Genomic DNA, 25,266 nt, shown 5'->3' with positions numbered 1-25,266 from the left:
CAGGTCTGTCCAACCCTCCAGGGATGGTGACTCCAGCACTGCCCTGGGCAGCCTGTTCCAATGCCCAACAGCCCTTTGGGGAAGAAATTGTTCCCCACATCCAACCTCAACCTCCCCTGGCGCAACTTGCGGCCGTTTCCTCTGCTCCTGGCGCTTGTTCCTGGGGAGCAGAGCCCGACCCCCCTGGCTCCAAGCTCCTTTCAGGCAGTTCAGAGATCAGAAGGTCTCCCCTCAGCTCCTGTTCTCCAGCTGAACCCCCAGGTCCCTCAGCCGCTCCCATCACACTTGTGCTCCAGCTTGGTGAGGCCAAGTCCCAGGGGGCCGGTGAGGGAACAGGTGGGACTGGGAAGGGGTGAGGGGCAAAGTCATCCGTACAATGTCCAGCCTCACAGGACTGTTCTCCTGCCTGTCCAGATGTCTCCAGGAGACCCCCTGGATCAATATTCATTATAGAATGCTGCTATCACTTCTTGTATACACTGAAAAATGATAGAAAACAACTGGGAAAGAAAAACCCCTCCTTTATGAAATCGTGTTTGAAATCTTCACCATGAAGTATCTGATGGAAAGCTCTCCCAGGAGTTGTGCGAGTGCTGAGGACTCTCTCAGCCGTTCCTCCCAGCAGAGCTGTTCCAGCCTCGATCCTCCCTGTGGCTCCTCTGGCCGCTCCCGCTGTCCCGCCAGCCCAGCCGGTTCCCGAGGGAACGCTCCAGTTTCTTCCCGGTGTCCCAGCGGCAGCGCCCCGGCCCCACAGGGACCCAGCGCGGGGCTGGGGCGGGCACAGGAACCGGCAGCAGCAGGTGAGGACGTGCATGGTGGCCCCTCTGCTCTCCTTCCCTGGGGCTGCCCTGCAGTTATTGACAGAAAGAACAACTTGGTGGTCTAAATAAAAGAGGTTGCTGTGAGCCAAGAGGAGAAAACAAAAAGGGGAGCGCAGAGAAAGGGGAGGGGAAAAGACACAGACAGGGAGAGGGAAGTGGGGGAGTAGGAGAAGAATCAGAAGTGTTTTCCCTTAGAAGCAGAAAGGAAAAAAGGAAGGAAACGTTAAGGACAGAACCCCCAGCGCCGTCCCCAGCCCCGGCTGCACAGCGGCGCCCAGAGAGACGGTGCAGCCGCTGCCTGGGGAGGAGGCGACTCTGCAGCCTCCAGCTGTGGTGTCACCAGCTCCCATCGCCCCCGGGGACACGCTGCCCTGACAAGGCTGGTGAGGCCGCCCCGCTCCAGGGACTGGCGCAGCCACCGCGCCGTCCTGAGCAGGGAGGCAGCAGCCAGTTCTCCAGCCTCTGCAGGGATGGGAACAAGAGCGGGGGCCTGGCCCCGCACCCCGACCCAGAGGGAGGGCAGAGCCCTGGGGCTGACGGGCTCTCCCCGCGCGCCTCCTGCTTAGCAAGGTACCAGCACCATTCCTGCACTCCCCAACACAAGCCCTGGCTCCGGAGGCACGAGGCACCTGCTGAAGTCTCTGGGCAGAAGCTCAGACTCACCTATGTGTCGGAAAGCGCCAGCTTCTTGGCCGGTGGTGGTGACATGGTGCTGCTGGGCTGCGGAGCAGCTCTGGCCGACAAGAAGGCTTTCAGCTTTGCCAGCACCAGGCTGGCAGAAGCCCTGCCGCGAGGGTCCCTTCCCGGTGTGCCGGTGTTCTCCCCGCTGCCCCACGGCTCCTGGCCGGGGATGGGCTCCGGCAGCCTGGGGGAGGCGGGCAGGGGCCCGGGCTCCCAGCAGCGCTTCCGGGGAACCTGCGCTTTGGCCCCACTGGTGTGACTGAGGCCGTAAAATCCTGGAGCCGCTCTGGGCGCAGGTGGCGGCTGCGAGGAGCGCGGCCTCTTGGGCCTCGGGGCTGCGTCACTGGGAAACGCTGCAGCCACGTGTGTGGCTTTCCGGGCCAGCTTGGGTGACGGTGACCCAGAAGGCAGCTTGACACGGCCAGGCAGGCTGGAGGCAGCTTTGGAAACGGGACCCTCTGAGCTCTTCCCGGGGCTGGGGATCCTGAGGAAGGCAGAGCAGGGCACGTGTTAACTGCCAGTGTCTGAGTGACAACAAGGGGCTGGAGCTCTCCCTACCACCCTCCCCCGAGACAGCACACGCACGTGGGCACTGGGGCTGCCTGGGCCAAGCTCCTTCCCACACCCAGGCACGTGTCCCCAGCCCCGTCCCACGTGCTGAGCAGGGGCAGAGGGGCCGGGGACACAGGGCGCGCTCACCTGAGGTAGAACAGCACATACGCCTGCTGGTTAAGGACCACCTTGATGTTACTGGGGCGGACCACGCTGTCATTCATTTGGTACCACTGCCCGTCGCTGGCCTGCGGAGGGAGAGAGAACGGGGTCGGGCTGTGTCCAGGGACGCTCCTGGCCTGACGAGCAGCAGGAACAGCGCCCGTCGGCAGAGCTCCGCTCCCCAAAATCCCCAGGTGGCCCTGGAGAGGTGAGGGTTCTCTGCGAGAGCAGAACTCCACGCTTCCTGTGACGGAGCACAGCCTGTACCCCGCGGTGCTCCGCACCACGCACGTCTGCTGAGCACCCTCCTGTCTGCACATTACACGGACCCCCGAGCGCCCGCCGGCCCCCAGCACAGAGCGGTGCCCAGAGAGCGCCCTGGGCTCACCTTCACGTAGCAGTAGTAGTGTCCTGCGTGGCTGCTGTACCCCGAGTGCACCAGCACCGCGTAGAGCCCGTACATGACCGGATCCCCGCTGGTCTGGGACATGTACGGGCGGATGTTCAGGAGCTCAGGGTAGCCCACGTCCTGCGGAGAGAGGATGTCTCAGGAGCCTGCACAGCAGGTGGCAAGAGCAGCTCAGCTGTCCTGCGAGTCCCGTCTCGCGAGGGAGGGGGAACCCGCTCTCCACAGGCAGAGCCCACGGTGAGGAAGACGCCGGGATGAGCCAAACTCCCACGGCAGCGCACAGCTGGGGAAGGGCTGCAGGACTGCGGCAGAGCTCGCACCGCGCACAGAACCACCTCCCACCTGCTCGGGGCAGCAGGGCCTCGGGACAGGACACAGCCCCGCTCTGGATGGCCGAGCACCCACCTTTGTGATCTTGCCTCCAGTGAAGTCGGCAAAACGCTTCAGAGCAAGTGTGAGAACCCTGGGGGCTCGGTGGATGGTGAAGCGTTTGGTTGCCGACACTTTGTTCTTGCATCTGCACAGGGAGAGCTTGAGCTGTTCACACTGTTCCACCACCCAGGTGCTTGCCAGCCCTGGCCAAGCCGCAAACCCCACGGAAATGACCCTGCTGAGAGCGGGTACCGCTCCAGGGCGCCTGCTCACGGCCAGGTCTGCTGGCTCAGGTCCCCGTCTCAAGACGGGGGAGATGAGGAGTGACAGGCTTCATCGCCGGCTTCACAGCCACGTACCTCACGGTTTAGCGGTGGAGCAGGTGGAGAAGCCCTCCTGTACTGCAGCTGCCCTCCTGCTTCCCACCAGCACACCCGCGGCCCTTCCCGCCCCAGCCCGCAAACTCACTTGTCACACCGGTAGGCGTTCTCTCCGCCCAGCAGGTCTGGCTTCACAAACAGCTCCAGTGCCTGCTCTACGTTTGCGGCTTGCTGCCAGGACAGAGGAGAGGTCAGGGCCAGGCACAGGAGCCAGCGCAACAACAGAAGCTGATCCCCTCTTGCCTGCACCGTGCCTGACGCTGGCAGGTTAAACAGCCTCGAGCAGCAGCGGTGCAGCTGCAGGAACATCCCTGCAGAGCAGAGCTCCCCCCACCTGACCCTGCCCCGGTACCGTGATCTCCACCGGCAGGTCCAGACAGGGGTCAAAGGTGTCCGAGACTGCTTTGCACATCAAGCACCTCACTGCAAGAAAAGAGCAGTGAGCACCCCCTGGCACAGCACGGCACCACCGCCCCAGCACAGCGCAGGCAGCTGCCGTGTTCCCCCTCTGCGCGTTTGGGCTCTGGGATGGCAGCACCAGCATTCGCAGCCTGTACGTGCTGGGACAACAAGTGTTGCTGGACAGCTGGCAACGTGGGTTCCTTTGCTGGTGGCAATGAGCTGGGGACCCACAGCTTCAGCTTCGTGACCCACAGATACCAAAAGACTGACCAGCTGCAGCTCTGCATAATTGGCACATGCTTAGTGACTTTCCCAAGTCACTGCAAGGCTCTCGGGAAACAGCAGCCCTGAGAGTCACAGGCCCAGGCCCTGGCAGCCAGCACTCACCACGGGACCGCAGGGAACCGCCAAAGATCTGGTGGATCAGGGTGGTGGCTTGGGTCTGGCGATCCAACCTAGAGACGGCAGCTCGGATCACACAGCGCCCGCCCCAAGAGCCACCCCCACGGGCCAGCGCTGTGTGCTCAGGATCCAAACCCAGCCCAGTCACAGGATGTGGGGACAGAACCGCAGCTGTGCTGGGGTGGAGGCGTCAGGAGAAGGCAGAGAGCAGCCCAGCAGACGAGGGGACCAGCAGACAAGGGCAGTGACGGCCACCAGAGGCCCCACGTACTCGGTGCAGTCGGGCAGGCAGGCCTTCTGCATGGCATCGACGGTGAAACGGAGGAACTCGTGCGCGTCCTCTTGCCTGCCCCAGCGGATGTGCGGGGCGATCTCTGCAGGAGAGGGAGGGATCAGGCGCAGCTCGCGCTGCAGCAGGGGCAGGTCCTCCCGCCCCCCCTCGGGCAGGGACTGCGGGGTGTGAGCTCCCTCGGCCCAAACCAAACGTCAGGCTCATGTCGGCCGTGGGGGAAGCCCCACAAGGCCCATGAAGGCCCTGGCAGGCTCAGTGAGTCGTCTCAGAAGAACCTCTGCCAAGACCTGCCCTGATCTCAAAGGTTCTGCTCCTGCAATGGTCTCTGCCCTCCTGCACGGCTACAGGAGGGGACGCGCGGGCAGCCATCCTTACTCTTGAGGTCTCGGACAAAGGACACTGGCTTTATCACGCTGCCGCTGTTCGCGAACGCCTGCGTGACGTGGTTCTGCATGACGCACATCATGCAGAAGCCGCTTTGGTGACCTGGAGTGGGAGAGGAGAAGACAGGACGTTGAGGACAAACCCATCTTAGTCCTGGCTGTGTGCAGCACAGACAGAGCCGCTCAGCCGCAGGATGCAGAGCTCGGGAACACTGCTACGGCCAGGAGAAGTGGATGCTCCCGTATGCAGGAATGTCCTCTCCACGCAGAAACGGGCGGGCGGGAGCAGAGAAGGCACATCCCGGCAGGCGCACAGCCCCGGCACAGCCGTGCGCAGGGTGCTGAGCGCAGCCCCGGGACAGGCGGCGCTCCCCTCCCCACTCACAGGCGCGGCTGTGCTCCTTGGACAGCAGGTAGTTGGCGAGCGGTGGCGTGTACGTGAGGCACTGCAGGGTGGCGTTGAGGAAGCAGGTGTTTCGCAGGTTGAGCAGCCCGGCGCCGATGCGCTGGACACGCTGCCACTGCATGGCGAGGCGCCCCGCAGGGAACAGCCCCTTCTGGGGCGCAGGGACGCCGTCCCCGTGGCGCCCCGGGGTCCGGTCGCTGCCTGCGGGGAGAGAGGCGGGTGAGCCGCGGGCTGCGCAGCGCAGGGAGAGCCCCCCGGCCCTCTGCACCCACCCTGCTTGCCCGGCTGTCCCTGCTCAGCGCCGCGGGGGTGCTCGGCGGGCTCGGTGCGGGGGCTGAGCAGCAGGTACTTGGCCCGCAGCAGCTCCGGCTGGCCGGAGAAGCCGTGGCTGGCGGGCTGGAACTCGATCTTGTGCAGCAGCACCTTCTTGGCCGAGGTGCTCAGCAGCCGGCCCAGCGCCCCGGCCTCGCCCGCGTCCCGCCGCGCGTTCAGCAGCTCCCTCGGCTTCGCCGTGCCCGCCATGGCGTGTCACCGCACGTGCCACGGCCTCAAGGTCGCGCCGCTCTCTCGTCTCTCCCTCTCCACCACCACACGCGCTTCCCGCGCCTCCTCCTCAAGTCCCGCCCTTCGCTGCGGTTCTCGCGCTCGGCTCGGCCCACTGACTCCTCCCCTCGGCTTCGCCGTCCGCTCCGCTCCGCGTCCAGAACAGGACTGAGCTGCGCCCGCGCGTCCCGGCAACGCCAGCGGCGGAGCCTGCGGGGGTTGGTTGTGATGCCATCGCGCTCTGGACACGCCCCAGAATCCCTAAATGGTCACACACTGTAGTTTCAGTGCAGGGGAACCTGGGCACAGTGGTGGATTTGGCCAGCAAAAGCCTCTGCAAGTCTTACAAGGCCAAGACGCAAGGTGTGCGCTGGGGGCAGAGCAAACCTGGTGTCCCGGGACAGGCTGGGATGGGACCGGCTGAGCAGTCCTGAGGAGAAGGGCGTGGGACTTATGGTGGGTTTATGTATATTTACTAGTAGTATATTAGTATTTCGTTATTTTATTAAACTGTGTTTCTCTCAGTCCAAATTTCTCCCTTCACTTTCGATTCTCTCCCCTGTTGGGAGGGGAAGGGGTAGGGGGTGAGTGATCAGCTGCCGTGGTTGTGTTGCCAGCTCGGGTTACACCACGACACGGTTGAAGGTCCAGAGGAACATCTGTCATGGTGGGTCAGGGGCACATGAGCTTTGTGGAGCAGCTCAGTCAGTTGGGCCTCTTCAGTGCTGAAGGGGGCACAGGGCACTGGAAAAGCAGTGACTCCTGCCTGGGGAGATGATGGGGGAGGCAAACCCTCCTGCAGTGGCGGCTGGTGGGACAGAGGCAGCAGCCACCAACACCCTCCAGGGAGCTTTGAACGGAGCATCAGGAAAAACTGAGCAGGCGGTGGTGCTGCCCTGCAGCAGGACACCCGGGGACTCTCGGAAACAGGTGTAGCTGAGGGTCTCTGCAGCAGAAGCCCATGGGACTAGTCAGGGTGACATCATCCTGTGCTTAGGAGGTCTCCAGTCCCACCTTGATCCACCTTGATGTTTCCTGGCCAGTGTCATTACCCCTGTGGTGCTTTAGGCTGTGAAGAGAATCAAAACGAGGTGACTTTCATTTTCCGTGCTGGAATGCAGGGTGGGAGATCAGAGCTGCCGGGATCCTGCTGCACAGTCCGGCCTCAGAAGATTCTGTCCGGGCACTCCAGGGCTCAGGAGCAGCGGGTGCCAGTCACAGCACCACATTCTCATTTTGCCTTCCTTTGTGCCTTTTCAGAAACCTTGGGGTCCTTTGGCTAAAAGAGAAACCACCACCGTATTCTACCCCTCAGCCTCCTACCAAAACCAGGGAGAAAATATATTGATCAGGCATCACCAAAAGGCAATTCTGTCTAAGAGTTGTAATCTTTAAATATCATTTAAATATAATTTAAACAAAGGAATAGCCCTGAGAGCAAAACTGCCCCTTTAAGAACCTCATGCCAGAGGCTAACTACTGAAGAATTACACCTGCTTTGACAAGGAAGGACATGAAAAAGCTTCAGTTTTTCTCCTAAGAACAAGGAGTTCCCTTGCAGCACGGTCCTTTTTCTGCTATTAGTGACAGTGGCACGAATTCCAAACCACGCTTGAGAGCCGCTTTATTTTTCCTTGTGTCCAAAGCCCATCCCGCTCATCCCTGGGAAGGACTCCTGCCAATCTCTGCAAAGCACATCTCTCCAGCCTTGTGTCATCCACAGGTTTCTGTTCAGCCCAGGACACTTCTCCCCGTCCCTTCAGCACACGGCCAGCTCTCAGGTTTGCAGCTGCATGGAGTCAGGCCGCTCCCCTCAAAGTCTTCCCTGCTAAAGTCTTCTCTACGTGCTGATTCCAATATATGGCCTCATATGATGTACGGCTCCACGCTCCTTCTGCAGAGCTCCATGGACGGGGCAGTCTTCCTCTGTCTTTCATGGTTATTCACCTTCGCTTGTTTTGTTTTCTTGTTGTTTGGTTTATTTGTTCTGTGGGGACCTCTGGAGCTCCTCCGGCCAGGGTCACCACTACCCCCCCAGCTCTCCCCAGGGCCAGGAGGGAGGCAGGGGTGCCGGGATCAGCCCAAGGGTGCTGGCCACCAATGTCCAATGTGCTCCTGAAGTCTCTCTCTGCTCTGCTGTCACGGAGGCACCCCGAGGTTAGTTTAAGGGACAACAGGGTCCAAAACAACTTTTATTAAACCGGGGAGAAACAGGGTTTTAGCACTCCAAAAGTGACTTAAATAAAGGTTCGGGTATCAGTTGAGGAAAATTATTAAGGGGCAGCAACTAATACAACAGGCGGTCCACAGAGTGCATGCACGTGGCTTCACCAAAACAATGCCGGAGCCGGCCCTGAGTCCCGGAGAAGCACACACTTGCCTGAACACGGTGTGGGATTATTTTTAAAGAGATACACGTACTCGTAGTGAGTACGGGAAGTGTACACTCGCGATTCTGTGAGGGTAAATTTATAATACACTCGCAATCCTGCGAGGGTTAATTTACTTACACGTGGAAATGTGCACGGAATATTACACGTGCTTATGTGGAAGCACGGGAGGAAAATACACTCGCGATTGTGCGAGGAAATAATTTATACACGTGCTCGTATTGAGCACGGAAAGCTACGCGTGCAAATGTGCACGGAAAGTACACGTGCTTGTATTAAGCACGGAAAGTATGCGTGCAAATGTGCACGGAAAGTTACACGTGCATATGTGCACGGAAGGAAAATACACCCGCGATTCTGCGAGGATTAATTTTACGCGTGCTAATATTGAGCACGGAAAGTTACACGTGCATATGTGCACGGAAAGTATAAATATACTCGCAATCCTGCGAGAAGTTTTACTCACACCCGTGGCGGTGAGGCAAGCGGAGTCTCCATCCCGGGGGGGCTCTCGGCGGCAGCATCTTGATCGTGCTCCGAGAGACCCGTGACGATGGGCGGAGTCTCGACGAGAATCCCGTTTTTATATTGGCTGATCAGATCTGACTGTGGGCATTCTAGAAGCTTCTCTGCGCCCCCACCCTGGCTGTGGGTGCCCCTGAAGCCTCCAAACATCCCCCACACTGGCCGCAGGCGCCCAGCGCCTCCCTGGCGCCTCGGCACTCCCTTCTCCTAATGGCCCTTGCCAGGGGCTCTGGGGCCAAACAAAAGAAGCTGTTGGCCTCAAGTAGCAGAGAGAGAGGGAGATGTGCCTACTCCTTCCATACTGAAGGAGGGAGGGGAGAGAGGGGGGTTTGCATTCTGCCACATCTGCCCACACTGACCCTCACCTGCGCAGGGAGCAGAGCCCTGCCGGCCTGGGGCAGGAGTTGGGGTGTTTCCTCCTTCCTGCCAGCCCCCACAGACACCCCACTGTCCTCACTGACCCTCGTAGACGACCTGGAGCTTCTCCTGGCACACGTCTGCCTGCTGGCGCCCGATGAGCCCCAGGCACACACAGCCCGTCACGCAGCCCTCTAGCCTGCCTGCCCAGAGACCCAGCTTCCTGCCACCAGCCCCACGGGCCTGGCCACGCACCTTCCTGCCCCTGGGCAAGGCTGAGCCAGGGCGGTACCCCGAATGGGGAGACCAAGAAGGCTGCGAGAGACCCAGCAAAGCTCCCACGGGGAGCCCATGTGCGAGCCCGGGTGCAAAAGGGCAGCAGGGATCCCCGTGGGCCCCACATGGGGCAGGCAGGGCTCTGCAGCTGCCCGGCAGATTTGGCAGCTGCCGTGGGGCAGGGGGGGTCCCTCGGCAGGGCTGTGGCTCACCCAGGAACACGACGGCCGCCTCACACAAGGGCTCCTGCGGGCTCTGCAGGTTCGGCAGGCTCTGGCGCAGGTAGTCCTGCACTCTGCTGCTGTGCTCCCTGAGCTGGTGAGAGCACCAGGGGACAGGGCTGGCGCAAAGCCTCCCCCGACGCCCAGGACTGGCCTCGCCTGCCTTCCCCTGCCCAGACACCCATGGTGCCCAGCACGCAGCTGGCGCCGCAGTCTGGAGGAGCCGGGGGCTGGGTGTCAGAGTCCATGAGCAGCCGTCCTGAGTGCCACCACGCCAGCTTTATTTACCCGGAGCCATCCTGCTCCTTCGTTGGCAGCTTGCTGGATCTGCACTCTTTGCAGAAAGACACGTAAACAGCTCCTTCTTCTGCTTCTTCACCCCCATCCTGAATTGTGCTCTGCCAGGAAATGGGAGAGACAAAAAAGTAAGGGAGAAAGAAACAGGGTCCCTGCACAAGCACCAGCTGCAGACACCAGCAACCCAAGTTGCCTCTTTTTAGCTGCCTTGACTTACCTGGGGTTTTTTTGGACTTCAAATGAAAGCAGAGAGGAGCTGAGTGCACAAGTTACTGTACGCGCCAATGAAAGAGGTAAGAACTGAACCAGAGAGTCCAGATCTCCTGAACCCACCACTGACAGCCGCTGCATGAACCTTTTAATACACAAGGGTTAGCACCAGTTCTCTCAGGAGCTCTGCTGGTGCAGAGACTGTTGGAACTTGCAGCTGTGAACAGGAGGGAGCACATGAAAGCAAGAACATCACTTTGAGCTACAAAACCAAGAATGAGCTGTGTTGTCACAGGTGATCTGATCTGATCTGCTGGGCTGTGCATTTAGGTTTTCTGTGTAATACTCAAGTGATCTAGAATATGCTGAGGCAGATACAGGCTTTAATAATCTGACTAAAATGTGTTGTCTTCTTCTTTCTTCTCTTCATTGGGTTAAAAGGGAAATAATTGAAATGTTGCAAGAATTCAGCTTATCCATGGATCTCTTGTTTTTCTTTCATGCTACCTTCATTCTACCTGATTTCACCAAATCCTACAAGGATTTTATGGCCATCTTACAGCCCGGCAACAGTGCCAAGTGGGCACCATTAAACCAGACTCCTCCTTCACAGCTTTCTTTTCAGCACTGTTTGGATTTGCAGGGAGGAGCAAAGAAAAAGAGAATTATAAACAATGAGGTAACAATTAACTTTAGAAATACATATACTGGTCCCCCTGCAACCACATAATGTTTGGTCATCACACACACCGCTTGAAAAATTAAAATTTCAGGGCTTTTAACTACCACAGCCTTAAGCACAGCAATAGCTAAATTAGAAAGGATTTCTTTCGAGGGCACTGCAACAAAATCCTGGTTTGGGGAGGCTGGGCTTGGGTTCTTTATGAGCTGTTTGTTTTTACCTCCTCCATCTCTAAAATATCCCCTCGTCACACAGAACGGTCCGTACACCAGTGACTTGCCTCTTGAACGCTCTGTGGAGTCTCCACGTCCTCCTCTGTTGGTTCCTCAGACTCTCCTGAAGGCCGTGCAGAGACTCCACATCTTCCTCGCGCGTCTTCCTCCTGGGTGTCCTCCTCCTTCGTCTCCTCCAGCATCTCCAAAGACACAGGTTCTGAAAGGAGAAATTCCGAGCCTGTTTGAAAAGAACAGAAAGGCCGTTTTGAAAAGCAGATAGCACGACATTTACTTTTCATGTCCTTTCTCTCTCTCTCTCCCTTGTGAAACACCACAATTGAATAAGATCAGCACACAGACAGGAAGATGCTCAGTCACGTTCATTAGACGCAGCGCCAGCCACTCTCAGCCCAGGGCACGGTTACCTGCAGCCAAGGCCCCTTCCAGCTCCCCTCGGTCGCTGCTTTCTCTGTCGCAGTCAGTGCCGCTGTTCAGTGGCCTGAGCCGGTAACCCAGACAGCGCATCTTCCTCTGCCTCGCCTGCCCTGCGTGTGTCAGTGCGGTGCCGAGCCTTCCTCCACCAGGACACCCCCAGATTGAGAAAACGGGTACTGAACATGTTTCTGGAAGTCACCTGTTTTTCTAGGGGAGGCAAAAATGCTTTTCCCAGCAGAAGTCAGCTCCAGCCCTTCTCCCTTTATGCTGTTATGACTCTTGTCTTCCACCCTGTGCAAACTCTGAGCTTTCCAAAGCCCAGATTCCCACCCTCCAGCTCAGTCAAAACGCAGCATTAAGACTTGCTTTTGCATTCAGTTATTTCGTGTTCACTCTTAAGATCTCTCAGAATCTTCTCTCTCTTCTGAGTCTCCTTATTTCCATCTTTTAGAAGCTTCTCACCTCTGCTGAGGCTGCTTCTCGCAGATCAACACCTGCCAGAAACTCCCAATGGTAAAGTTCACTGCGAGCCTTTTTCTTTCATATGCTACCAATATACACCCGGTAACCATTTCAATCTGACCCACCCAGCTTTGAGATGCACCTTCGTTTTGATGCCAAAAATGCATCTGCAGTTCACAACAGTGACACAAGGATCCTGTGGGACACAGGAAACGTTTCCATTACTAACAAAAAAAGTGCCAATGATTTACAGCCTGCAAGTGATGCGTATCACTAGTGATGTGTAAATACTTGCTCTTGCTGAGATTCACCTTCATACTTGGCCCTCCCTCCTTCCCGTGGTTCACTCTACCCATGCTCTTTTTTTTTGCTTTCATTACATTCTTTGAGACAGACTTCTACCCATTTGCAAAAATACCAGGACAAGACAACAGAAACCCTGGCTGTGACCTTTAGGCACTATTACAATGCAAAGATAGACTGTGCGATAGAATCATTTTGGTTGAAAAACACCTCTAAGATCGTGGAGTCCAACCGTTCCCCACCCCCGGCACTGACCCGTGTCCTGAGACCCTCATCTCAGGTCTGTCCAACCCTCCAGGGATGGTGACTCCAGCACTGCCCTGGGCAGCCTGTTCCAATGCCCCACAGCCCTTTGGGCAAGAAATTGTTCCCCACATCCAACCTCAACCTCCCCTGGCGCAACTTGCGGCCGTTTCCTCTGCTCCTGGCGCTTGTTCCTGGGGAGCAGAGCCCGACCCCCCTGGCTCCAAGCTCCTTTCAGGCAGTTCAGAGATCAGAAGGTCTCCCCTCAGCTCCTGTTCTCCAGCTGAACCCCCAGGTCCCTCAGCCGCTCCCATCACACTTGTGCTCCAGCTTGGTGAGGCCAAGTCCCAGGGGGCCGGTGAGGGAACAGGTGGGACTGGGAAGGGGTGAGGGGCAAAGTCATCCGTACAATGTCCAGCCTCACAGGACTGTTCTCCTGCCTGTCCAGATGTCTCCAGGAGACCCCCTGGATCAATATTCATTATAGAATGCTGCTATCACTTCTTGTATACACTGAAAAATGATAGAAAACAACTGGGAAAGAAAAACCCCTCCTTTATGAAATCGTGTTTGAAATCTTCACCATGAAGTATCTGATGGAAAGCTCTCCCAGGAGTTGTGCGAGTGCTGAGGACTCTCTCAGCCGTTCCTCCCAGCAGAGCTGTTCCAGCCTCGATCCTCCCTGTGGCTCCTCTGGCCGCTCCCGCTGTCCCGCCAGCCCAGCCGGCTCCCGAGGGAACGCTCCAGTTTCTTCCCGGTGTCCCAGCGGCAGCGCCCCGGCCCCACAGGGACCCAGCGCGGGGCTGGGGCGGGCACAGGAACCGGCAGCAGCAGGTGAGGACGTGCATGGTGGCCCCTCTGCTCTCCTTCCCTGGGGCTGCCCTGCAGTTATTGACAGAAAGAACAACTTGGTGGTCTAAATAAAAGAGGTTGCTGTGAGCCAAGAGGAGAAAACAAAAAGGGGAGCGCAGAGAAAGGGGAGGGGAAAAGACACAGACAGGGAGAGGGAAGTGGGGGAGTAGGAGAAGAATCAGAAGTGTTTTCCCTTAGAAGCAGAAAGGAAAAAAGGAAGGAAACGTTAAGGACAGAACCCCCAGCGCCGTCCCCAGCCCCGGCTGCACAGCGGCGCCCAGAGAGCCGGTGCAGCCGCTGCCTGGGGAGGAGGCGACTCTGCAGCCTCCAGCTGTGGTGTCACCAGCTCCCATCGCCCCCGGGGACACGCTGCCCTGACAAGGCTGGCGAGGCCGCCCCGCTCCAGGGACTGGCGCAGCCACCGCGCCGTCCTGAGCAGGGAGGCAGCAGCCAGTTCTCCAGCCTCTGCAGGGATGGGAACAAGAGCGGGGGCCTGGCCCCGCACCCCGACCCAGAGGGAGGGCAGAGCCCTGGGGCTGACGGGCTCTCCCCGCGCGCCTCCTGCTTAGCAAGGTACCAGCACCATTCCTGCACTCCCCAACACAAGCCCTGGCTCCGGAGGCACGAGGCACCTGCTGAAGTCTCTGGGCAGAAGCTCAGACTCACCTATGTGTCGGAAAGCGCCAGCTTCTTGGCCGGCGGTGGTGACACGGTGCTGCTGGGCTGCGGAGCAGCTCTGGCCGACAAGAAGGCTTTCAGCTTTGCCAGCACCAGGCTGGCAGAAGCCCTGCCGCGAGGGTCCCTTCCCAGTGTGCCGGTGTTCTCCCCGCTGCCCCACGGCTCCTGGCCGGGGATGGGCTCCGGCAGCCTGGGGGAGGCGGGCAGGGGCCCGGGCTCCCAGCAGCGCTTCCGGGGAACCTGCGCTTTGGCCCCACTGGTGTGACTGAGGCCGTAAAATCCTGGAGCCGCTCTGGGCGCAGGTGGCGGCTGCGAGGAGCGCGGCTTCTTGGGCCTCGGGGCTGCGTCACTGGGAAACGCTGCAGCCACGTGTGTGGCCTTCCGGGCCAGCTTGGGTGACGGTGACCCAGAAGGCAGCTTGACACGGCCAGGCAGGCTGGAGGCAGCTTTGGAAACGGGACCCTCTGAGCTCTTCCCGGGGCTGGGGATCCTGGGGAAGGCAGAGCAGGGCACGTGTTAACTGCCAGTGTCTGAGTGACAACAAGGGGCTGGAGCTCTCCCTGCCACCCTCCCCCGAGACAGCACACGCACGTGGGCACTGGGGCTGCCTGGGCCAAGCTCCTTCCCACACCCAGGCACGTGTCCCCAGCCCCGTCCCATGTGCTGAGCAGGGGCAGAGGGGCCGGGGACACAGGGCGCGCTCACCTGAGGTAGAACAGCACATACGCCTGCTGGTTAAGGACCACCTTGATGTTACTGGGGCGGACCACGCTGTCATTCATTTGGTACCACTGCCTGTCGCTGGCCTGCGGAGGGAGAGAGAACGGGGTCGGGCTGTGTCCAGGGACGCTCCTGGCCTGACGAGCAGCAGGAACAGCGCCCGTCGGCAGAGCTCCGCTCCCCAAAATCCCCAGGTGGCCCTGGAGAGGTGAGGGTTCTCTGCGAGAGCAGAACTCCACGCTTCCTGTGACGGAGCACAGCCCGTACCCCGCGGTGCTCCGCACCACGCACGTCTGCTGAGCACCCTCCTGTCTGCACATTACACGGACCCCCGAGCGCCCGCCGGCCCCCAGCACAGAGAGGTGCCCAGAGAGCGCCCTGGGCTCACCTTCACGTAGCAGTAGTAGTGTCCTGCGTGGCTGCTGTACCCCGAGTGCACCAGCACCGCGTAGAGCCCGTACATGACCGGATCCCCGCTGGTCTGGGACATGTACGGGCGGATGTTCAGGAGCTCAGGGTAGCCCACGTCCTGCGGAGAGAGGATGTCTCAGGAGCCTGCACAGCAGGTGGCAAGAGCAGCTCAGCTGTCCTGCGAGTCCCGTCTCGCGAGGGAGGGGGAACCCGCTCTCCACAGGCAGAGCCCACGGTGAGGAAGACGCCGGGATGAGCCAAACTCCCACGGCAGCGCAGCTGGAGAAGGGCTGCAGGACTGCGGCAGAGCTCGCACCGCGCACAGAACCACCTCCCACCTGCTCGGGGCAGCAGGGCCTCGGGACAGGACACAGCCCCGCTCTGGATGGCCGAGCACCCACCTTTGTGATCTTGCCTCCAGTGAAGTCGGCAAAACGCTTCAGAGCAAGTGTGAGAACCCTCGGCGCTCGGTGGATGGTGAAGCGTTTGGTTGCCGACACTTTGTTCTTGCATCTGCACAGGGAGAGCTTGAGCTGTTCACACTGTTCCACCACCCAGGTGCTTGCCAGCCCTGGCCAAGCCGCAAACCCCACGGAAATGACCCTGCTGAGAGCGGGTACCGCTCCAGGGCGCCTGCTCACGGCCAGGTCTGCTGGCTCAGGTCCCCGTCTCAAGACGGGGGAGATGAGGAGTGACAGGCTTCATCGCCGGCTTCACAGCCACGTACCTCACGGTTTAGCGGTGGAGCAGGTGGAGAAGCCCTCCTGTACTGCAGCTGCCCTCCTGCTTCCCACCAGCACACCCGCGGCCCTTCCCGCCCCAGCCCGCACACTCACTTGTCACACCGGTAGGCATTCTCTCCGCCCAGCAGGTCTGGCTTCACAAACAGCTCCAGTGCCTGCTCTACGTTTGCGGCTTGCTGCCAGGACAGAGGAGAGGTCAGGGCCAGGCACAGGAGCCAGCGCAACAACAGAAGCTGATCCCCTCTTGCCTGCACCGTGCCTGACGCTGGCAGGTTAAACAGCCTCGAGCAGCAGCGGTGCAGCTGCAGGAACATCCCTGCAGAGCAGAGCTCCCCCCACCTGACCCTGCCCCGGTACCGTGATCTCCACCGGCAGGTCCAGACAGGGGTCAAAGGTGTCCGAGACTGCTTTGCACATCAAGCACCTCACTGCAAGAAAAGAGCAGTGAGCACCCCCTGGCACAGCACGGCACCACCGCCCCAGCACAGCGCAGGCAGCTGCCGTGTTCCCCCTCTGCGCGTTTGGGCTCTGGGATGGCAGCACCAGCATTCACAGCCTGTACGTGCTGGGACAACAAGTGTTGCTGGACAGCTGGCAACGTGGGTTCCTTTGCTGGTGGCAATGAGCTGGGGACCCACAGCTTCAGCTTCGTGACCCACAGATACCAAAAGACTGACCAGCTGCAGCTCTGCATAATTGGCACATGCTTAGTGACTTTCCCAAGTCACTGCAAGGCTCTCGGGAAACAGCAGCCCTGAGAGTCACAGGCCCAGGCCCTGGCAGCCAGCACTCACCACGGGACCGCAGGGAACCGCCAAAGATCTGGTGGATCAGGGTGGTGGCTTGGGTCTGGCGATCCAACCTAGAGACGGCAGCTCGGATCACACAGCGCCCGCCCCAAGAGCCACCCCCACGGGCCAGCGCTGTGTGCTCAGGATCCAAACCCAGCCCAGTCACAGGATGTGGGGACAGAACCGCAGCTGTGCTGGGGTGGAGGCGTCAGGAGAAGGCAGAGAGCAGCCCAGCAGACGAGGGGACCAGCAGACAAGGGCAGTGACGGCCACCAGAGGCCCCACGTACTCGGTGCAGTCGGGCAGGCAGGCCTTCTGCATGGCATCGACGGTGAAACGGAGGAACTCGTGCGCGTCCTCTTGCCTGCCCCAGCGGATGTGCGGGGCGATCTCTGCAGGAGAGGGAGGGATCAGGCGCAGCTCGCGCTGCAGCAGGGGCAGGTCCTCCCGCCCCCCCTCGTGCAGGGACTGCGGGGTGTGAGCTCCCTCGGCCCAAACCAAACGTCAGGCTCATGTCGGCCGTGGGGGAAGCCCCACAAGGCCCATGAAGGCCCTGGCAGGCTCAGTGAGTCGTCTCAGAAGAACCTCTGCCAAGACCTGCCCTGATCTCAAAGGTTCTGCTCCTGCAATGGTCTCTGCCCTCCTGCACGGCTACAGGAGGGGACGCGCGGGCAGCCATCCTTACTCTTGAGGTCTCGGACAAAGGACACTGGCTTTATCACGCTGCCGCTGTTCGCGAACGCCTGCGTGACGTGGTTCTGCATGACGCACATCATGCAGAAGCCGCTTTGGTGACCTGGAGTGGGAGAGGAGAAGACAGGACGTTGAGGACAAACCCATCTTAGTCCTGGCTGTGTGCAGCACAGACAGAGCCGCTCAGCCGCAGGATGCAGAGCTCGGGAACACTGCTACGGCCAGGAGAAGTGGATGCTCCCGTATGCAGGAATGTCCTCTCCACGCAGAAACGGGCGGGCGGGAGCAGAGAAGGCACATCCCGGCAGGCGCACAGCCCCGGCACAGCCGTGCGCAGGGTGCTGAGCGCAGCCCCGGGACAGGCGGCGCTCCCCTCCCCACTCACAGGCGCGGCTGTGCTCCTTGGACAGCAGGTAGTTGGCGAGCGGTGGCGTGTACGTGAGGCACTGCAGGGTGGCGTTGAGGAAGCAGGTGTTTCGCAGGTTGAGCAGCCCGGCGCCGATGCGCTGGACACGCTGCCACTGCATGGCGAGGCGCCTCGCAGGGAACAGCCCCTTCTGGGGCGCAGGGACGCTGTCCCCGTGGCGCCCCGGGGTCCGGTCGCTGCCTGCGGGGAGAGAGGCGGGTGAGCCGCGGGCTGCGCAGCGCAGGGAGAGCCCCCCGGCCCTCTGCACCCACCCTGCTTGCCCGGCTGTCCCTGCTCAGCGCCGCGGGGGTGCTCGGCGGGCTCGGTGCGGGGGCTGAGCAGCAGGTACTTGGCCCGCAGCAGCTCCGGCTGGCCGGAGAAGCCGTGGCTGGCGGGCTGGAACTCGATCTTGTGCAGCAGCACCTTCTTGGCCGAGGTGCTCAGCAGCCGGCCCAGCGCCCCGGCCTCGCCCGCGTCCCGCCGCGCGTTCAGCAGCTCCCTCGGCTTCGCCGTGCCCGCCATGGCGTGTCACCGCACGTGCCACCGCCTCAAGGTCGCGCCGCTCTCTCGTCTCTCCCTCTCCACCACCACACGCGCTTCCCGCGCCTCCTCCTCAAGTCCCGCCCTTCGCTGCGGTTCTCGCGCTCGGCTCGGCCCACTGACTCCTCCCCTCGGCTTCGCCGTCCGCTCCGCTCCGCGTCCAGAACAGGACTGAGCTGCGCCCGCGTGTCCCGGCAACGCCAACGGCGGAGCCTGCGGGGGTTGGTTGTGATGCCATCGCGCTCTGGACACGCCCCAGAATCCCTAAATGGTCACACACTGTAGTTTCAGTGCAGGGGAACCTGGGCACAGTGGTGGATTTGGCCAGCAAAAGCCTCTGCAAGTCTTACAAGGCCAAGACGCAAGGTGTGCGCTGGGGGCAGAGCAAACCTGGTGTCCCGGGACAGGCTGGGATGGGACCGGCTGAGCAGTCCTGAGGAGAAGGGCGTGGGACTTATGGTGGGTTTATGTATATTTACTAGTAGTATATTAGTATTTCGTTATTTTATTAAACTGTGTTTCTCTCAGTCCAAATTTCTCCCTTCACTTTCGATTCTCTCCCCTGTTGGGAGGGGAAGGGGTAGGGGGTGAGTGATCAGCTGCCGTGGTTGTGTTGCCAGCTCGGGTTACACCACGACACGGTTGAAGGTCCAGAGGAACATCTGTCATGGTGGGTCAGGGGCACATGAGCTTTGTGGAGCAGCTCAGTCAGTTGGGCCTCTTCAGTGCTGAAGGGGGCACAGGGCACTGGAAAAGCAGTGACTCCTGCCTGGGGAGATGATGGGGGAGGCAAACCCTCCTGCAGTGGCGGCTGGTGGGACAGAGGCAGCAGCCACCAACACCCTCCAGGGAGCTTTGAACGGAGCATCAGGAAAAACTGAGCAGGCGGTGGTGCTGCCCTGCAGCAGGACACCCGGGGACTCTCGGAAACAGGTGTAGCTGAGGGTCTCTGCAGCAGAAGCCCATGGGACTAGTCAGGGTGACATCATCCTGTGCTTAGGAGGTCTCCAGTCCCACCTTGATCCACCTTGATGTTTCCTGGCCAGTGTCATTACCCCTGTGGTGCTTTAGGCTGTGAAGAGAATCAAAACGAGGTGACTTTCATTTTCCGTGCTGGAATGCAGGGTGGGAGATCAGAGCTGCCGGGATCCTGCTGCACAGTCCGGCCTCAGAAGATTCTGTCCGGGCACTCCAGGGCTCAGGAGCAGCGGGTGCCAGTCACAGCACCACATTCTCATTTTGCCTTCCTTTGTGCCTTTTCAGAAACCTTGGGGTCCTTTGGCTAAAAGAGAAACCACCACCGTATTCTACCCCTCAGCCTCCTACCAAAACCAGGGAGAAAATATATTGATCAGGCATCACCAAAAGGCAATTCTGTCTAAGAGTTGTAATCTTTAAATATCATTTAAATATAATTTAAACAAAGGAATAGCCCTGAGAGCAAAACTGCCCCTTTAAGAACCTCATGCCAGAGGCTAACTACTGAAGAATTACACCTGCTTTGACAAGGAAGGACATGAAAAAGCTTCAGTTTTTCTCCTAAGAACAAGGAGTTCCCTTGCAGCACGGTCCTTTTTCTGCTATTAGTGACAGTGGCACGAATTCCAAACCACGCTTGAGAGCCGCTTTATTTTTCCTTGTGTCCAAAGCCCATCCCGCTCATCCCTGGGAAGGACTCCTGCCAATCTCTGCAAAGCACATCTCTCCAGCCTTGTGTCATCCACAGGTTTCTGTTCAGCCCAGGACACTTCTCCCCGTCCCTTCAGCACACGGCCAGCTCTCAGGTTTGCAGCTGCATGGAGTCAGGCCGCTCCCCTCAAAGTCTTCCCTGCTAAAGTCTTCTCTACGTGCTGATTCCAATATATGGCCTCATATGATGTACGGCTCCACGCTCCTTCTGCAGAGCTCCATGGACGGGGCAGTCTTCCTCTGTCTTTCATGGTTATTCACCTTCGCTTGTTTTGTTTTCTTGTTGTTTGGTTTATTTGTTCTGTGGGGACCTCTGGAGCTCCTCCGGCCAGGGTCACCACTACCCCCCCAGCTCTCCCCAGGGCCAGGAGGGAGGCAGGGGTGCCGGGATCAGCCCAAGGGTGCTGGCCACCAATGTCCAATGTGCTCCTGAAGTCTCTCTCTGCTCTGCTGTCACGGAGGCACCCCGAGGTTAGTTTAAGGGACAACAGGGTCCAAAACAACTTTTATTAAACCGGGGAGAAACAGGGTTTTAGCACTCCAAAAGTGACTTAAATAAAGGTTCGGGTATCAGTTGAGGAAAATTATTAAGGGGCAGCAACTAATACAACAGGCGGTCCACAGAGTGCATGCACGTGGCTTCACCAAAACAATGCCGGAGCCGGCCCTGAGTCCCGGAGAAGCACACACTTGCCTGAACACGGTGTGGGATTATTTTTAAAGAGATACACGTACTCGTAGTGAGTACGGGAAGTGTACACTCGCGATTCTGTGAGGGTAAATTTATAATACACTCGCAATCCTGCGAGGGTTAATTTACTTACACGTGGAAATGTGCACGGAATATTACACGTGCTTATGTGGAAGCACGGGAGGAAAATACACTCGCGATTGTGCGAGGAAATAATTTATACACGTGCTCGTATTGAGCACGGAAAGCTACGCGTGCAAATGTGCACGGAAAGTACACGTGCTTGTATTAAGCACGGAAAGTATGCGTGCAAATGTGCACGGAAAGTTACACGTGCATATGTGCACGGAAGGAAAATACACCCGCGATTCTGCGAGGATTAATTTTACGCGTGCTAATATTGAGCACGGAAAGTTACACGTGCATATGTGCACGGAAAGTATAAATATACTCGCAATTCTGCGAGAAGTTTTACTCACACCCGTGGCGGTGAGGCAAGCGGAGTCTCCATCCCGGGGGGGCTCTCGGCGGCAGCATCTTGATCGTGCTCCGAGAGACCCGTGACGATGGGCGGAGTCTCGACGAGAATCCCGTTTTTATATTGGCTGATCAGATCTGACTGTGGGCATTCTAGAAGCTTCTCTGCACCCCCACCCTGGCTGTGGGTGCCCCTGAAGCCTCCAAACATCCCCCACACTGGCCGCAGGCGCCCAGCGTCTCCCTGGCGCCTCGGCACTCCCTTCTCCTAATGGCCCTTGCCAGGGGCTCTGGGGCCAAACAAAAGAAGCTGTTGGCCTCAAGTAGCAGAGAGAGAGGGAGATGTGCCTACTCCTTCCATACTGAAGGAGGGAGGGGAGAGAGGGGGGGTTTGCATTCTGCCACATCTGCCCACACTGACCCTCACCTGCGCAGGGAGCAGAGCCCTGCCGGCCTGGGGCAGGAGTTGGGGTGTTTCCTCCTTCCTGCCAGCCCCCACAGACACCCCACTGTCCTCACTGACCCTCGTAGACGACCTGGAGCTTCTCCTGGCACACGTCTGCCTGCTGGCGCCCGATGAGCCCCAGGCACACACAGCCCGTCACGCAGCCCTCTAGCCTGCCTGCCCAGAGACCCAGCTTCCTGCCACCAGCCCCACGGGCCTGGCCACGCACCTTCCTGCCCCTGGGCAAGGCTGAGCCAGGGCGGTGCCCCGAATGGGGAGACCAAGAAGGCTGCGAGAGACCCAGCAAAGCTCCCACGGGGAGCCCATGTGCGAGCCCGGGTGCAAAAGGGCAGCAGGGATCCCCGTGGGCCCCACATGGGGCAGGCAGGGCTCTGCAGCTGCCCGGCAGATTTGGCAGCTGCCGTGGGGCAGGGGGGGTCCCTCGGCAGGGCTGTGGCTCACCCAGGAACACGACGGCCGCCTCACACAAGGGCTCCTGCGGGCTCTGCAGGTTCGGCAGGCTCTGGCGCAGGTAGTCCTGCACTCTGCTGCTGTGCTCCCTGAGCTGGTGAGAGCACCAGGGGACAGGGCTGGCGCAAAGCCTCCCCCGACGCCCAGGACTGGCCTCGCCTGCCTTCCCCTGCCCAGACACCCATGGTGCCCAGCACGCAGCTGGCGCCGCAGTCTGGAGGAGCCGGGGGCTGGGTGTCAGAGTCCATGAGCAGCCGTCCTGAGTGCCACCACGCCAGCTTTATTTACCCGGAGCCATCCTGCTCCTTCGTTGGCAGCTTGCTGGATCTGCACTCTTTGCAGAAAGACACGTAAACAGCTCCTTCTTCTGCTTCTTCACCCCCATCCTGAATTGTGCTCTGCCAGGAAATGGGAGAGACAAAAAAGTAAGGGAGAAAGAAACAGGGTCCCTGCACAAGCACCAGCTGCAGACACCAGCAACCCAAGTTGCCTCTTTTTAGCTGCCTTGACTTACCTGGGGTTTTTTTGGACTTCAAATGAAAGCAGAGAGGAGCTGAGTGCACAAGTTACTGTACGCGCCAATGAAAGAGGTAAGAACTGAACCAGAGAGTCCAGATCTCCTGAACCCACCACTGACAGCCGCTGCATGAACCTTTTAATACACAAGGGTTAGCACCAGTTCTCTCAGGAGCTCTGCTGGTGCAGAGACTGTTGGAACTTGCAGCTGTGAACAGGAGGGAGCACATGAAAGCAAGAACATCACTTTGAGCTACAAAACCAAGAATGAGCTGTGTTGTCACAGGTGATCTGATCTGATCTGATCTGCTGGGCTGTGCATTTAGGTTTTCTGTGTAATACTCAAGTGATCTAGAATATGCTGAGGCAGATACAGGCTTTAATAATCTGACTAAAATGTGTTGTCTTCTTCTTTCTTCTCTTCATTGGGTTAAAAGGGAAATAATTGAAATGTTGCAAGAATTCAGCTTATCCATGGATCTCTTGTTTTTCTTTCATGCTACCTTCATTCTACCTGATTTCACCAAATCCTACAAGGATTTTATGGCCATCTTACAGCCCGGCAACAGTGCCAAGTGGGCACCATTAAACCAGACTCCTCCTTCACAGCTTTCTTTTCAGCACTGTTTGGATTTGCAGGGAGGAGCAAAGAAAAAGAGAATTATAAACAATGAGGTAACAATTAACTTTAGAAATACATATACTGGTCCCCCTGCAACCACATAATGTTTGGTCATCACACACACCGCTTGAAAAATTAAAATTTCAGGGCTTTTAACTACCACAGCCTTAAGCACAGCAATAGCTAAATTAGAAAGGATTTCTTTCGAGGGCACTGCAACAAAATCCTGGTTTGGGGAGGCTGGGCTTGGGTTCTTTATGAGCTGTTTGTTTTTACCTCCTCCATCTCTAAAATATCCCCTCGTCACACAGAACGGTCCGTACACCAGTGACTTGCCTCTTGAACGCTCTGTGGAGTCTCCACGTCCTCCTCTGTTGGTTCCTCAGACTCTCCTGAAGGCCGTGCAGAGACTCCACATCTTCCTCGCGCGTCTTCCTCCTGGGTGTCCTCCTCCTTCGTCTCCTCCAGCATCTCCAAAGACACAGGTTCTGAAAGGAGAAATTCCGAGCCTGTTTGAAAAGAACAGAAAGGCCGTTTTGAAAAGCAGATAGCACGACATTTACTTTTCATGTCCTTTCTCTCTCTCTCTCCCTTGTGAAACACCACAATTGAATAAGATCAGCACACAGACAGGAAGATGCTCAGTCACGTTCATTAGACGCAGCGCCAGCCACTCTCAGCCCAGGGCACGGTTACCTGCAGCCAAGGCCCCTTCCAGCTCCCCTCGGTCGCTGCTTTCTCTATCGCAGTCAGTGCCGCTGTTCAGTGGCCTGAGCCGGTAACCCAGACAGCGCATCTTCCTCTGCCTCGCCTGCCCTGCGTGTGTCAGTGCGGTGCCGAGCCTTCCTCCACCAGGACACCCCCAGATTGAGAAAACGGGTACTGAACATGTTTCTGGAAGTCACCTGTTTTTCTAGGGGAGGCAAAAATGCTTTTCCCAGCAGAAGTCAGCTCCAGCCCTTCTCCCTTTATGCTGTTATGACTCTTGTCTTCCACCCTGTGCAAACTCTGAGCTTTCCAAAGCCCAGATTCCCACCCTCCAGCTCAGTCAAAACGCAGCATTAAGACTTGCTTTTGCATTCAGTTATTTCGTGTTCACTCTTAAGATCTCTCAGAATCTTCTCTCTCTTCTGAGTCTCCTTATTTCCATCTTTTAGAAGCTTCTCACCTCTGCTGAGGCTGCTTCTCGCAGATCAACACCTGCCAGAAGCTCCCAATGGTAAAGTTCACTGCGAGCCTTTTTCTTTCATATGCTACCAATATACACCCGGTAACCATTTCAATCTGACCCACCCAGCTTTGAGATGCACCTTCGTTTTGATGCCAAAAATGCATCTGCAGTTCACAACAGTGACACAAGGATCCTGTGGGACACAGGAAACGTTTCCATTACTAACAAAAAAAGTGCCAATGATTTACAGCCTGCAAGTGATGCGTATCACTAGTGATGTGTAAATACTTGCTCTTGCTGAGATTCACCTTCATACTTGGCCCTCCCTCCTTCCCGTGGTTCACTCTACCCATGCTCTTTTTTTTTGCTTTCATTACATTCTTTGAGACAGACTTCTACCCATTTGCAAAAATACCAGGACAAGACAACAGAAACCCTGGCTGTGACCTTTAGGCACTATTACAATGCAAAGATAGACTGTGCGATAGAATCATTTTGGTTGAAAAACACCTCTAAGATCGTGGAGTCCAACCGTTCCCCACCCCCGGCACTGACCCGTGTCCTGAGACCCTCATCTCAGGTCTGTCCAACCCTCCAGGGATGGTGACTCCAGCACTGCCCTGGGCAGCCTGTTCCAATGCCCCACAGCCCTTTGGGCAAGAAATTGTTCCCCACATCCAACCTCAACCTCCCCTGGCGCAACTTGCGGCCGTTTCCTCTGCTCCTGGCGCTTGTTCCTGGGGAGCAGAGCCCGACCCCCCTGGCTCCAAGCTCCTTTCAGGCAGTTCAGAGATCAGAAGGTCTCCCCTCAGCTCCTGTTCTCCAGCTGAACCCCCAGGTCCCTCAGCCGCTCCCATCACACTTGTGCTCCAGCTTGGTGAGGCCAAGTCCCAGGGGGCCGGTGAGGGAACAGGTGGGACTGGGAAGGG

At 58.4% G+C, this 25,266-nt stretch overlaps 2 protein-coding genes across 2 annotated transcripts; both read right to left on the bottom strand.

Annotated features, from left to right (window-relative positions):
* Nucleotides 1-1,484: 1,484 nt before the first annotated feature.
* Nucleotides 1,485-5,784, bottom strand: LOC309441314 (ubiquitin carboxyl-terminal hydrolase 36-like; the record flags this gene model as incomplete). Its single annotated transcript, XM_082055948.1, has 11 exons — nt 1,485-1,986; nt 2,202-2,302; nt 2,605-2,745; nt 3,031-3,142; nt 3,466-3,548; nt 3,730-3,800; nt 4,167-4,234; nt 4,453-4,555; nt 4,849-4,959; nt 5,242-5,463; nt 5,535-5,784. The coding sequence occupies 11 exons, from the start codon at nt 5,782-5,784 to the stop codon at nt 1,485-1,487; spliced, it is 1,764 nt and encodes a 587-aa protein (XP_081912074.1).
* Nucleotides 5,785-13,939: 8,155 nt separating this feature from the next.
* Nucleotides 13,940-18,237, bottom strand: LOC309441313 (ubiquitin carboxyl-terminal hydrolase 36-like; the record flags this gene model as incomplete). Its single annotated transcript, XM_082055947.1, has 11 exons — nt 13,940-14,441; nt 14,657-14,757; nt 15,060-15,200; nt 15,484-15,595; nt 15,919-16,001; nt 16,183-16,253; nt 16,620-16,687; nt 16,906-17,008; nt 17,302-17,412; nt 17,695-17,916; nt 17,988-18,237. 11 exons carry the CDS (start codon nt 18,235-18,237, stop codon nt 13,940-13,942), a joined length of 1,764 nt encoding a protein of 587 aa, XP_081912073.1.
* Between the last annotated feature and the right edge of the window lie 7,029 nt (nt 18,238-25,266).

The sequence above is a fragment of the Streptopelia decaocto genome, assembly GCF_964273445.1.
Source record: "Streptopelia decaocto genome assembly, chromosome: 6".
Classification (NCBI taxonomy): Eukaryota; Metazoa; Chordata; class Aves; order Columbiformes; family Columbidae; genus Streptopelia; species Streptopelia decaocto.
Note: the sequence above shows the minus strand (reverse complement) of the source record. Positions and strands in the feature narration are given on the sequence as shown.